Below are 15,125 nucleotides of genomic sequence, written 5' to 3'. Positions count from 1 at the left end.
TATTATTCAGTATTGTGGTAAACAAAAAAATGTTGTCGTTTTTAGATTTTGGCATAATTTGAAAACTCCTGTTGCTCTTTATATTGTATCTAAATTTCATGATGAATGGACCAAAAGAAATGTCCCAAAATTACTTGAAAAAAAGTCTGGTTCCATTGACTTACATTAAAAGTAAAGTATGTTTTTTCCTTCTCCTGTAAATTTACCATTTTGGAAATATAAGGTTTTGTTTTGACAGCAGCGATATATTTTTCTCCAAACGTCACTGAATCAACTGAATTATGAGGTCATTATCTACTGGTAGGGGGAAAAAAACAATACAGCATATTTGCGCAATATTTTGCACGGCAATATTGTATCAATACACAGAAGCCAAGTATCGATATTTAAATATATAAATTTCAAGTTTTTATGACAGAGTTGGTCATTTTTGCTGAAGTAAAAATGAAGTGAGATGAACAGACTGAAAACTTTATATCTCCGTAGATAAAACAGATGCTGACAAAAGTTTTCCATGGAGGACATAATGTGCAGTTAGTAGTAATAAACTGCAATATATTGTAATATATGCTATCGCAATACTGCAAAATGCTTAAAATTGCAATAATATTGTATCGTGACTTTCGTATTGTGATAACAGAGTATCGTAGGGCCTGTGGTGATTCCCACCCCTGGCATTAAGGAGAAATATTAATAAATATTATTGTTACATGTAAGCTAATGCTCCTGCACACTGAAATGAAATTGCATGAACGGAAATCTACTATTAAACTTCAACACTGTTATAAACCAACACCAGCTACTCAAACTGCAGCCAAACACCTCTAAACTACCACACTGGACAAAGCCAGCTGGTTTGTTTGAGGTAATTTGATGAGGTCAGTTTTATGTCAGCTCAGTGTGCAGCAGTGTTAGCTTGTATGTACCGATTTTCATATTTCGCCTCTTTAATGACCTCTTAATTCGGAAGATACTGTGAGATTAGGAGAAAAAATGTAAACAAGATGAAATGCATCAGATTCGGAACACTTTGGTTTACATGTCCCAGCAAGTTTTGAGAATGCTGTTCATTTTTCCTTATAGAGATTAACGGCTTCGACCAGGAGATCCTTCTATGGGCATCACACACCTTAGAGGTCTATTCTTCAGCTAGGCTATACATTTATATACTGTGCCTGTCAGTATGTGGAAGTTATTACTTTATAGCCAACCCCTGAGATACAGGCAGCACTTTCTATATTTCTTAAAACTGCACTATGTAAGATTTGGGGATTTAGAGACCTCTCTGGTGGAAATGTGTAACTGCACACAGAACATTGTGTAGTGTGGGTTGTGCTTCATCCCCAGTGGATGAATCTGATGACTGAAAGAGAATTCAGAGAGAACTCAGTGTAAACTTGGTGAAGGAGCGTCTTCTGAGGATGTGAGTGAATTATCTACTACTGTCACATCTTCATCAGTATGATGTTGACTTTGAGATCATCTGAGGCCGAAACATCGAGCTGGACCTTCTTTAGAGTCTGTGTGCGTGACGTTAATACGTAAATTGTGTGTAAAACTGCTGACACGACACCTCTGACTTATTTCAGGCTTTACAGAGCGACTTGCTCACCATATTTTTGCCTGTTTTTATTCTCCTCATTTCAGTAATGCTTCTTTTTTCAATTTTAACTAAAAAAAACTTACATAGTGCAGCTTTAAAGAAATGGTTCAACAAAAAAAATCAGATTTACAGTTTTCCCCTCATACATTAATCGGCCAAGAGGGGCTGCGGACAACTACTACAGTTAAAACTAATTTTATTTTCACACATATATATATATATGTGTGAAACAATTCAAAAGACTTTACACAACACGAAATGAAAGCCCCCAAATTCCAGCTCGTTTTCTGCTCCCAATGATGCTGCGTAGGAGTTTTAACTAACTAGCCTAAGTGGCTAATGTCAGCCCAGTAAAGGTAACCGTAGACTAAAGGTTCTAAAAGAGAAGTTGTCCGAGGTGCAGCCAGGTGACAGATTAGCCTTTTTTAGCCTCAGTGCAAAACTAAATAAGCAAACTTCAGACACCAAACATGTCTCGGCTGCCTGATGATGTTTGGTGTAAGAGGGAAAACTGTGTACATCTGACTTTTCATAAGCACAATCACCTCGAGTTTAGCTTCGCCCACCAGCTTCACTTAGTAAGCGTCCTCTGTCTGGGTCTTTAACCGTCTGTGGCGAGGATAAGCACGGTCCCGAAGATGGCCACGTTCTGCCCGATCAGTTTCATTTGGTTCCAGAACTCCACGCGGCGGGTGCGGTGCCAGTACCCGACGTTCCCGTCTATGAAGAGGATCACCAGTGGCAGGATGATGGCCAGAATCTGAGAGGCTAACTGCACGTAGTAGCCGGACAGGAAGGACAGAGCCAGGACCCCGAAGACCACCACCAGCAGCTGGACGGTGACCTCCCCCCCGGGGATGTGGTCCAGGTAGGCCAGCCGGTCCTCCTGGCTGTGCTGGAGGGAGTAGACCTGGCAGAGGACGGTAGAGTCAGTCTGGGATCTCTCTGTGCTTTTAACCTAATTAGAAACTGTAGCATATGACTCAGATTTTCTTCAAAATAAAAGTCCCTTTGGAGTGTTATTAATCTAGAATTAGATGAATTTGTGCCCATGTGAAAGGTCACACATATCAGGTGTAGTGTTTATTTCTGTTTTGTAACTGTGTAACTTTTTTAGGGATAATCTGATTGATCATCTTACCAGAAAGTAGGGCTGAATGATTTGGGGAAAATATCTAATTGCGATTTTTCTGACTTTTATTGCGACGGCAATTTAAATTGCGATACCCTTCTATAAATTGAGGTTCAGAGAAAACCAGAATATTTTTTCCAGCTTGAGGCTCGACCCCTTAATGTAGTGCGCCAGAAAGCCAGTTAGCTGTGTTTGTGAGGTCACAGCACATGGAGGTTTGGTTGCCTCTGATTGGTCTAACTCTACGGGCAGTACATAACTCTGTGCTATTGCATTAAACTTCCCCACGTTTTTGATAATGTTAGCTATAATTGAAAAAAATTTAAAACTGCACTTGAATTGTGATTTCAATATATAAACAATTAATCTTTCGACCCTACCAGAAAGTCCACATGACTCCAGCTCTTAACATTTTAGCATAACATCATTAACCTTGTGTCCTAATACAATGAAAGACGTTTAAATTTTTTGGGGGGGAGCATGGACATATGAGCTGAAATCATGGGTGAACATATTAAAATAACTAATTTTTTTTTCTTCTTCTATTATTATTATTATTATTATTACTATATTATTACTATCAATAATTCCACTGTATTAACAGTTTCAGTTACCATATGCTTAATGTCATTTTACTGAGCTTGTTATACACCGATCAGGCATAACATTCTGACCACCTCGTTTCTACGCTCATTGTCCATTTTATCAGCTCCACTTACTATATAGGTGCACTTTGTAGTTCTACAGTTACAGACTGTAGTCCATCTGTTTCTCTGATACTTTGTTAGCCCCCTTTTACCCTGTTCTTCAGTGGTCAGGACCCCCATGGACCCTCACAGAGCAGGTACTATTTGGGTGGTGGATCATTCTCAGCACTGCAGTAACACTGACATGGTGGTGGTGGTGTGTTAGTGTGTGTTGCGCTGGTCTGAGTGGATCAGACACAGCAGTGCTGCTGTAGTTTTTAAACACCTCAGTGTCACTGCTGGACTGAGAATAGTCCACCAACCAAAAATATCCAGCCAACAGCGTCCTGTGGGCAGCGTCCTGTGACCACTGATGAAGGACTAGAGGATGACCAACACAAACTGTGCAGCAGCAGATGAGCCATCGTCACATCAGCTCAAGTTCAGCCCTGGTGGGCAGCTTGATTTCCTCAGTTTGCACTGTTCACCTTTAATAAACAGCATCAGTTCAGCTTCATCTCTCTCATTATTCCCCATCTTAGGGGACTTAAGCAGCGCACGTGAGCAGCGCAGAACGGGAGCAGAGCGAAGTATCGCTCCAGTGTCGCTCCATTCCGCGAGCCGGACAGTCCTTTTTTTCTATACTGGCTGCTTGTGTGTGACACCAGTGATGCGGCACTGACTCTACAGCTCACACACACAGCTGTTCATACACAGCGTCTGTGCTGCAGAGCTATTCAGAAGAACTACACGCTGGAAATTCTCACCAAGATCGTCACAAAGAGTCTCGTATCGTCCACTTTACTGTGCAAACGATAAAGAAGAGTGAGTTAAAATCTTGTGCGTTTGTTTACCCTCAAATTTCTAGATTGGACCTTCCGAAAAAAGTCTGTGAAACACAGAATGTTTAACTAATTATTAATAATTCATTTAATAACAACAATTAATTATACAAATAATGAAATAAAGTGTGTAGCGTCTTGTCCATACATTCAAAACATAAAATAAATACTATCAGAATGGATCATATGGAGCGGAAACGGAGCGGAACTTCTCTGATATGTGAGTGAGGAGCGAAAAATAGAAAACCCGGAGCGGAGCTGGAGCGGAGTGATTACAGGACGCCTTCAGCGAGGAGCGGAAACGTCTGCCGCTCCACTCCACTCCACTCACAGGCTCTGGTTTCCACAGCAATAGGGATCAGCTTCAGTAACCAGGAAAACTTTACTGCTGCATCAAAATCAAAACTCCGACAGCAAACAGAGCGATTTTCAGCAATCTATGAATAGTTTCTGTAATGTACTAATAAAGTGTTTATAAAGTTGCAGAAAAATAAAGAGATAAAGTAAATAGTGTGATTGCTTTGAATGAAAAACGAGGAAATCCGCTGAAGTAACCAAACGTCCTTGACAAGTATGACCTGAATTCATTCAAATGATGGTTTCTTTATCAACTGAAAATAAAGTCTGTGTCTTTTGTTTTTTTTGGAAATCCAACCTGGTTGCCGTAGCAACAGTGATCGTTTAAAATCTGTACTGTTTTCCCAAATGTTAAATGCATTTTAAATTTCACAGCTATTTTCAGACTATTCTATGCGGTTTCACTAACATGGCTTAGCTTTGCACTACGATTGGAGGGGCAGCCCCAACGACCCAATGCCCACCCCCTGCCTTGAAGGCATCTCTGTCTATACCACTAGCTACTGAACTTACTCTAATAGATTTGCTCCACTGTGCTGCCATTAACTTGCATCACAGCAACAGAAAACATGACAATATGAAGCTTTTGAACTGTTAAAAAACGTATGATCTATAAATATCAACAGAATTCAAAACAATTTGCCTTAACGAGAACAGGGCCATCGTACATGCAGTTTGGAAGAAACTGGTGTTTCAGTGGAGACCTTACCAAACAGATTAAGTAGATTCCTAAGAAGACCTGTCCGGTGGACTGCAGTGAGCGCGTGCGAGGTTTCTGCCTGTACACCTCCCCCGCCCCGCTGGCCAGCACCAGGAATCCTCCGATGACGGCCATGGCTCTGGAGTACATTCTGACCTGAGGGACACAGAGAGATGCCAGGTGTGGCTGAGCTGATAAGAATCCACAGTTCAGCTCATGCAAATGACCTTCCAGGCTGGTTGTTCACTGCAACCGACCTGTGACGTGACCATTTAAAGCAATAACAGTTTTACCTTTAAATAACAGCTTCAAAGTCATTTATGGTGCACAGACTTATAGTTCAGTCTCAGAAATAAAGGTACTAGACTGTCACTGGGTCAGTTCCCCTCTAGTCACTGAGGTGGAACCCTCGAGGGTCCATCTCAGTACCTTCAGTCAGGGAACATAACTGAACCATAATCCACTGAAATGATATGTTCTAAGCTGTACTGACTCCACACACCCCGTCTCGTCTCCAGGCTTTTATTTTACTGTTCTGTTTAAAGCATTCGGTTATGAAAAGGTACAAATACGAACTTTTCACCTGGAAACACTTATTTAAGGTTCACAATCAGACCTTAAAACCACTGTTGGAGCTTTGAGGGAACATTTACACTGTTTGTACCTTGGTGAATAAAAAATATACCTGAACAGAACCTTTATTTCTAACAGTGTAGTGAGAATAGCGTCTCTGTCTCACTAGTGTGAACAGGGTCTCCGGGCCAGAATGCTTGCTTTAGTGCTATGTAACTTTGGAGGAGCGGCACGAGACGCTCCTAAAGTCATATAACCTCAGTCCTGCTTCACGGTAAATTAATCTTACGCAAAAAAGTCTCACCCAAATAAGCCTTGAAAGTTTGCAGCCTCCTGTATAAGATCCTGTAATGTTTCTCTATCTTGTAAGTCGACATGATTTTTTCTCTTCTGGTGTTCTTTGCCAGTGTTGTGCCAAATTCTGTCCTCCCGGGAGAATCCGACTCCACTTCGCGTGCCCGTGAGTCACGCAGGCATAAGAACGCGACAAATCACCTTTGTGATTTCGACTATTTACACACAGGAACACAGAAATCGCAAGTGTAACCTGCAGCATCCATAGGGCTGCATGACTCACGTGGACTTGAAGGGGAGTTGGATTCTGTATCCTTCGCTCATCAACAGATGCACGTGTACAGCTCTCCATGAGGGGGCGCTCACAGCAATTTGTATTTGCGACAGTATGTGAACGTCAAATACACTCTGCAACTCTAGGGGGCGCCCAGGTGCAACAAATACCACTTCTTGCATAATAATATTTAACATCTGTCAGTAAAGCAGTGTTTAACTAAAAGCACCAGAGTATTAAACTAAAATTCAGCTGATATTATCTGTGATCTGAATTTTTAACCCCGGTCTCAAAATTTGCATATCAGTCAAGTTCTACGCCGTATACACATCCCACCACACAGGCTGCTCTTCTTACCTTCAACCAGTCTCCATAATGGACGTGTCCACCAACGTAGGACACATAGGTGCTGAAAGCCAGCTGGATGGCTGCACAGAGAGCGAACCATCTCCTCTTCACTCCAAACGACATGAAGCTGGCACACAGCACCGCAGCTCCCATATCGATGTACAAATACGGCACCTGAATATCCGGCTTTCTAAAATAAACAGACAGGATCAGTGTACTTCATCACCGTGTGCAGTGGTCTTCATCATTCTCTCAGTTGCTTCACATAAGTCTGTTCTTTTTATGATGACTCTTATCTTGTGCTGTGAATCTGTTTTATTTGACCTTTTTAATAGCAGCACACTTTAATGCTTTAACATTTTCAATACGCAGCTGCACTTATAAGTTTTACATATATTTTTAGGCATTTCTTTGTACAATATCTATCTACATACCTTAAAAATAATAATAAAAAACACAAGTCTGAAATAAAAACTCATGTGCTGTTTATGGAATTTTGAAGACAAATGCAAACACTGGACTGTCTCTTTCAAAAAGATCTAACCAAACTGAGCAGCTGTTTCTAAAAGCACTAAACCACAATGAGAAATAATTAAAGGACCAGAAAATGAAAATGAGCCCCTGTGAATCACAGACAGCTGCAGTAGCGGGTTAACTGCGCTATTTATAAAACTCCTCAGGACAGACCTGCAGATCTGGGATCAGTTTTTGACTTACAGGTCCCATTTTATACACCACAACATTAAAACCACCCCCTTGTTTCTACACTCACCAGCTCCACTGACCATATAGGAGCACTTTGTAGTTCTACAGTCACAGACTGTAGTCCATCTGTTTCTCTGATACTTTGTAACCCTGTTCTTCAGTGGTCAGGACCCCCATGGACCCTCACAGAGCAGGTACTATTTGGGTGGTGGATCATTCTCAGCACTGCAGTAACACTGACGTGGTGGTGGTGTGTTAGTGTGTGTTGTGCTGGTCTGAGTGGATCAGACACAGCAGTGCTGCTGGAGTTTTTAAACACCTCAGTGTCGCTGCTGGACTGAGAAAAGTCCACCAACCAAAAATATCCAGCCAACAGCGTCCTGTGACCACTGATGAAGGACTAGAGGATGACCAACACAAACTGTGCAGCAGCAGATGAGCTATCGTCTCTGACTTTACATCTACAAGGTGGACTGACAAGGTAGGAGTGTCTAACAGAGTGGACAGTCAGTGGACACAGTGTTTATGTATCTGTGCTCAAGCCTGTCCAAAACCACCAGAGAACCTATACGTGTCGTCTAAGTTTTATATGGAATGTTGATGATGGTAAAATAGTCATAAATCTGAAGACACGTTTTCTTGGGGACTATTTTGCCTCACAACACCTTGCATGTATCCCTCCACCATGGATAAAGTTTGAAAAAAGAACAAAACCTTCTCAAAACCATCGTAAAACAGTGTCTCAGTCATCAGGCAGTGAATTCATAACCATTTCATGTAGGAACTTTCTGTGAGGGAGCTTTTAGAGGTGGACGTCTGGTTCCTATCACCACCACTGTGAACAGTTCTGACTCGGTACGTTTCTCTAGAACGGAGCGTTTCACACCAAACCACTCTGAACGGCTCTGTTTACATCACAACCATTTAATTATGTAGACTTTCGGAAAAATCAGTGGAGTTCCCCTTTAACTACATTGGGACGTAGAAACCCTGAACCCCTAGTAAGTTCACAGGGTCGATTTGAGACGCAGCCGCTGCCCCAGATCGGAATATTACGCTCTATTTAAAGTTTTGACTTGTTTGTCAGTTATGAGAAAGGATGAAAGCTGCAGATATGTTTCTGAGACAGCTTGGGGCTTCGATTCAAACCCGCAGACGGACAGAATCGAGAATAAACCCCGTCTGGCTCACTTCGGTCTCAGCCTAAAGTTACTGCCGGGGCGCGTTCCGTTCCGCCGGTACAGCTCACCTCTTCACGTCGGCCCGCTCGGCGAAGAGCATGAGCATGCTGAAGCAGTTCCAGAAGCCGAAGCGGGTGAGGATGAAGGCTCCGAGCTGGGACAGCAGCCGCAGAACCTCCCGCCTGCTGGGAGCAGCCATCTTTACTGAGGGCGGAAAATTCTGCCTTCTCCTCCGGGTGAGGAGCGCAGAGCTGGTTTAAGGAGCAGCGTGATTTAGCGGCATCTAGCGGTGAGGTTGCAGATTGCATCGTATATATACACCGATCAGGCATAACATTCTGACCACCTCCTTGTTTCTACGCTCATTGTCCATTTTATCAGCTCCACTTACTATATAGGTGCACCTTGTAGTTCTACAGTTACAGACTGTAGTCCATCTGTTTCTCTGATACTTTGTTAGCCCCCTCCTACCCTGTTCTTCAGTGGTTAGGACCCCCATGGACCCTCACAGAGCAGGTACTATTTGGGTGGTGGATCATTCTCAGCACTGCAGTAACACTGACTGGTGGTGGTGTGTTAGTGTGTGTTGTGCTGGTACGAGTGGAGTTTTTGAGAAATAATGATTTGATAGAACTTAAGCCTTTCTGATAATTAGATTTTAGATGAATGTACAGTTTTGTTTGCTTTCGTGTTCTTCAGTCCTGTCATCAGATTTAGATTCTGGAGCATTTCTAGCCACTCGGTAATCTCTGTTCTGTGTTGAACACTAGAGGGCGCTCCAGTGTAAACAGGTTCACAGAAAACAGACTGAGACTGCAGACTCTTTAGTTTACAAATCATCCCCCAAGACAAGCCCTGTTATCATCAGTGATTACTATTCTGTGAAAAAGAGACTCAGATCACAAAATCGAAATCAGTTTTCTTCATGGCTCATTTAGGGAGTTTTCTTCACACTGTGTCCTTCAGTGACGCTCTTTAGGCCTGCATTTCTGGAAAGCTGCTTTGGGATAATGTCTGTAACAAAAATACTGTACAAGCAAAATTGAAGTGATGTAAGGAAATGTAGGAAATGTTCTCTGAGCCTCCTTTAGGTCTGTAAGGTAATAATGTCTAAGACAGAAAGGAAAACAGTGACCATAATGAAGGGCACTTCATTCACTCTGAATACTCTGATCATTTTGAAGGTTAAGCAGTCAGTCCAGTTGTTGACGTTCTTGTATTGCGTGTATGACAAGATCAGCTTAATGGTGAAAGGACGGCGAGGCTGATTCTGGCAGACTGACCGTTACTGATGACGGGGCTCCAACCCATAATCCCCTCCGCTGTTCAGTGGTGCTTTTCATTAACTCAATTACGTGTGATTTAGAGTTTGTCGTGGGATCGGAGCCTCAATCGACCTCATTTGTGGAAGATCAAAGCAGTTTGTCCCATTTACGGCTACCTACTGTCATAATGAGCTGAAAAACAATGGATAAAACAACACACACACACACACACACACACACACACACACACACACACACACACACACACACACACACACACACAACTACACACACACACACACACACACACACACACACACACACATACACACACACCAGACACACACACACACACACACAGACACACACACACATATACACAGACACACACACACACACACACACACAATATACACACATACACACATATACACACACACCCACACACACATACACACACACACAGACACACACACACACACACACAGACACACACACACATATACACACACACACACACAGACACACACACATCACACACACACATACACACACACACACACACATACACACACACACACATACACACAAACACACACAGACACACACACACACACACACACACACACACACACACACACACACACATCCAAGATATGAGGTTTTGTTCCAACAGCAGCAATATATATGTGTGTGTTTGTGTTTACTATATATATAGTAATATATAATAATATATATATATATATATTATATATATATATCTTTAGAAAAGGCAATGGTTCTATATAGAGCCATGAATACTCAAAGAACCTTTTCATGGTCAAATGGTTCCTCAGATTGATGGAGGATGTGTTGTACATGGTTCTATATGTAACCTAAATGGGTTCTGCTATTTTTATGATGTCAGACTTGCTACAACAGAAGAACCCTTTTCAGAAAGGTCCTGTATGGTTCCTGATGGTTCTTTATAGAACCATTGTCTTTACTCAAGAACCCTTGAAGAACCATCTTCTTTGGTTCTTCAAGAAGAAGAGTGTATATACATACATACATATATACATGCATATACACACAAACACACATACAAATATCAAATGTCCATCAGAGTTTCAGTAAAATATTAAAGTATTCTTAGATAAGAGCATTCCTTACAGCATCAGGTGGAGAACTCCATAATCAATGTACTCGACCATAGATCTCAATTTTTAGAGTGAGAGAACTTACAGAATGAGCACGGACATTTATTTATGCATAAAAATGGCAATATAATACCTAGAATGATTCAAAAGTTCTACATAATTAACTGGTTGAGATGTAAACGGAGTCGTTCAGAGTGGTTTGGTGTGAAACGCTCAGTTCTAGAGAAACTTACTGAGTCAGATTTGTCCACAGAATTGTCCCTCACAGAAAGTTCCTACATGAAATGGCTATGAATTCACTGCCTGAAGACTGAGACACTGTTTTATGAAGCTTTGGCTTAAAGCCTAATTTTATGGTGGAGGGATACATACAGGGCACTGTAGGCAAAAAATAGCATATTATTTTCAGATTTTCCACTGTTTTCCATCATCAACATTCCATATAAACTCAGAAGACTCGTGTAGGTTCACTGGTGGTTCTGGATAGTCAATAAAATGTCTATATTTGTGTTGTAGTCATGGTGACCCCTGGTTCCTATCACCACCACTGTAAAGAAAAATATTGTCCTGGATTTGAATTCTAGATGTTTCTAGTTAGTTCCGCTGAGCGTGGTGGTCCTTCCTCTTACAGATCAGGGTTGCCAGGTCTCTGTCACTAATCCTGCACAAACGAGCCTAACCTAGATCCCAAGAAACCGGCTTATAGGTGAGCCCTGAGCCACGAGCAGCTTAGCCAGCTCAGCCCCTCAGATACAGCTCAGATTCACTCAGCAGTCCCACATAGAGTCTTATAATAGGGGACAGCGTCGTCCATATGGCTGCCGAATTTCTAGAAACATCTCTAGAAAGAAAGTGACAGAAAATAACGTACTAAGTTTAATGAAAGGTCAGAGATCATCTGGGTGGAGACACCTGGACAGCAATGTCAGGAATTATTTTCTCTTCTTTTACATGCTACATAAAAAAAAACCACCAGAATCATGAATTAAATGATTTTTTAACTCTTTTGAATTAACTCAGCTTAGTTTAGTCATCAGCAATGAACCAACTGAGGGGAGGAATAAAACCCAAGCGAAATGTAAAGCCCCCATTTCATGGAAAACTGAATTAATTGTCTATGAAAACACCTTTTGAACTCACTGTTTTTATGAAGTCACAGAAATCAGCTCCTTTATATACATCCATTTATTTAGCCTACAGCAGTTTAGCTCCGCCCACTCACAGTGAAGTTATAAAGACTGTTTCTACAGGCACAGCCAATCAAAACAGTGCAAATTTACATAACAGTCTGTTTAATTTTAAGGATTAAAGAGAGGTTTTATTTTAAAAAGCTGTGCACTCAGTTACTGTATAATTTTAAGATGACCTATTTCACGCTGAACTGTCCGAAAGTTTGGAATCACTTGCCATGTTAATATTTTTGCTGTTTATATACTGTTGAATGGTAAAGTCTGAACACCCTCACAGTCAAAATTTGCTAAGTATAAATAAGTTAAAACATCATATACAGAGAAGACATTTACATATGTGCAAGTTTTAGCACATAATTTTTATTTATTTGCTTTGTTTAATGTATTGGAATATAAATTGTGCCATAACTTTTGCACAGGCCACATTTTAAATTTTAATTTTTCTCCAATGTGTTGAATAAACACCAAGCCAAGAACCACTGGTGCTTCTTTTATTAAAGCTTCTGGATTTGCATTTTACATAAATGCATTTACATAAATTTACATTAATTAACTACAGACAACTAATTTGTCACAACATACATTTATATCATGTTTGACGTCCAATTTTGGAATTTCCCTTTAAGGCTAGATATATTAGCTGATCCTACATACACTCTTAAAGGGGAATTCCACCGATTTTTTAAATTCATTCATGCATTCAAATTCAACAGAGTCAATCAGAGTCATTCAGAGTGGTTCAGAGCGGTTTGGTGTGAAACGCTCTGGTCTAGATAAACTTACCGAGTCAGAACTGTTCACAGTGGTGGTGATAGGAACCAGACGTCCACCTCTAAAAGCTCCCTCACAGGAAGTTCCTACATGAAATGGTTATGAATTCACTGCCTGATGACTGAGACACTGTTTTATGATAGTTTTGAGAAGATTTTGGTCTTAAACTCCATTCAAGGTGTACATTAAAATGTGCAGAAGTTCATTCTCTGTAGAGGGTCTGTTAACTTAGAAAATCAGCACAACGTCCAATTTTGACTTGAAACACTTGCATATGACTGTAGAACAACAGCATACGGTGTATAATGCAGAGTGGGTTTAAATATTACACCATAACTATTCAGCAAAAGGTATTTTTTTAGATTTTTATTTACAATTTTGAGAATTCTCTGAAGAAGAACTGAACAGGGTGATAAAACTATATACTGTTACTAGAATAGTGCATTTCCTGAAGAAAATGCAGAGTGACTGCACGGCTGAAACTTGTTGCTAGGTGGTTGCTAAGGTGTTTCTAGGCTGGGGTGTGTAACTCTGGTCCTGGATGGCTGGTGTCTAGCACAGTTTAAGGATTTCCCTCCTCAAACACGCCCACTAAACATGGCAATTAACGGATAAGTTGACTCAGGTGTGTTTGAGCAGGTAAATAACCAAAATCTGCTGGACACCAGCCCTCCAGGACTGGAGTTGTGCACCCCTGTTCCAGAAAGTTGCTATGGCTTGAGGGGTGTGTACTGAGTGGTTGTTAGGGAGCTGCCAAGTGGTTGCTAGTTATTGTGAAAAAATGAACGGGAGTCTGTGGGATGATTGAGGGATGAAAAACCGAGACATAGAGGAGAGCGGGTCACTATGACTGTGCAGTAGAGTTTGGGGACCTGCACTGAGTGAGGACAAGCAGTTTGGTGGCTGTTGTGCAAAGAAATAATATAGTTTGTGTGGGCGCAAAAATGAATGGGAGTCTATGGGAGAAAAAATGGATGATTAAAAAAAGACAAACAGATGAGTGCAGGTCAGAACAACATTGAATTTGTGCTCGGGGGCCTGCCCTGAGATAGGTATATGCGAAACAGAGTTTTTTGGTTGACCAGAAGTAAAATAGATGGGCATGCCACTTTTTCTCCCCATTCGTTTTTATGGGAAAACAATTTATAATTTAATGGAGATTGTATGAAAACCGAATTTCGGATCAAAAAGCTGTATAGAGGCACATCATTCCCAATCAGACCGACCACTCCGGAGTTGGAACAGTGTTAGTTGGATAACGATAGTGTTGCAATGCGAAATCACTAACTATCTATTTGCATTAATTTTTTGTCAAGTTATCTGCGCTTATATTTGATCTCCTGCTACAGCTGTGGGTTCTGCACCAGATTTGCTCAGAATGTTTGCTGAAGGTGCATCACATTAACCCTCTGGGGTCCATGAACTCGTCTGTGTGTCAAATTCACTGTTTCTATATCTGTGTCTGTATCTTTGTGATGATCCAGCTCAGAAATCCAGTTCAGACACTTCCTGAATCTGTAGAGTCGCCCTTTCCATTCCATCTTATCACGAGATCATACGAGACTCACATCCGGAGTTATGAGCCTATGAAGAGGGGCTGAGATACACGTCATCTGCCTCTCACCGTGTGGAGCTGGTGGATTCGTGTGTCCGTCTACATTCTGTGTGAAACTGACCAATGGACACTCAGGAAATCACTAAGGACTGACCATCACGCCGGAAACTCTTCATTCTTCATTCAGTCCACATCGGAGACTCATGTGAAACGGCGTGCAGAGAGTTTACAGCTGCTGAAGCTGCTGCAGTGGGTTTGGAAAGTAGTGATGAAGATAACGGAGCATTTAGATATGAAACATATGAGGATCATGTTATATGAAGAGACTTTAAAGGAGAAATTAAGAAGAGATGAACAAACCGAGAGAATCTCTTCAGACCACAGAGGGATAAAGCTGTTCTTTTTCCTAAATTCATTAACATATTTAACATAATTCATTAACATATTTAACGTAATTTAACGAAGTTAAAGTGCCTTTAGAATGTTTGCCATCACAGAGGAAAAGCCCGG

The 15,125-nt window shown here is 41.2% G+C and overlaps 1 protein-coding gene across 1 annotated transcript; it reads right to left on the bottom strand.

Moving 5' to 3' along the window:
• Positions 1 to 1,450: 1,450 nt before the first annotated feature.
• On the bottom strand, positions 1,451 to 8,894 carry tmem101 (transmembrane protein 101). Its single transcript, XM_036573379.1, has 4 exons — positions 8,764 to 8,894; positions 6,819 to 6,999; positions 5,330 to 5,476; positions 1,451 to 2,513 (listed from the first exon to the last, which is right to left on the bottom strand). Exons 1-4 carry the CDS (start codon positions 8,892 to 8,894, stop codon positions 2,205 to 2,207), a joined length of 768 nt encoding a protein of 255 aa, XP_036429272.1. The 3' UTR covers positions 1,451 to 2,204.
• Positions 8,895 to 15,125: the final 6,231 nt, after the last annotated feature.

The sequence above is a fragment of the Colossoma macropomum genome, unplaced genomic scaffold (assembly GCF_904425465.1).
Source record: "Colossoma macropomum unplaced genomic scaffold, Colossoma_macropomum, whole genome shotgun sequence".
NCBI lineage: Eukaryota > Metazoa > Chordata > Actinopteri > Characiformes > Serrasalmidae > Colossoma > Colossoma macropomum.
This window is presented reverse-complemented; position numbering and strand designations above follow the sequence as displayed.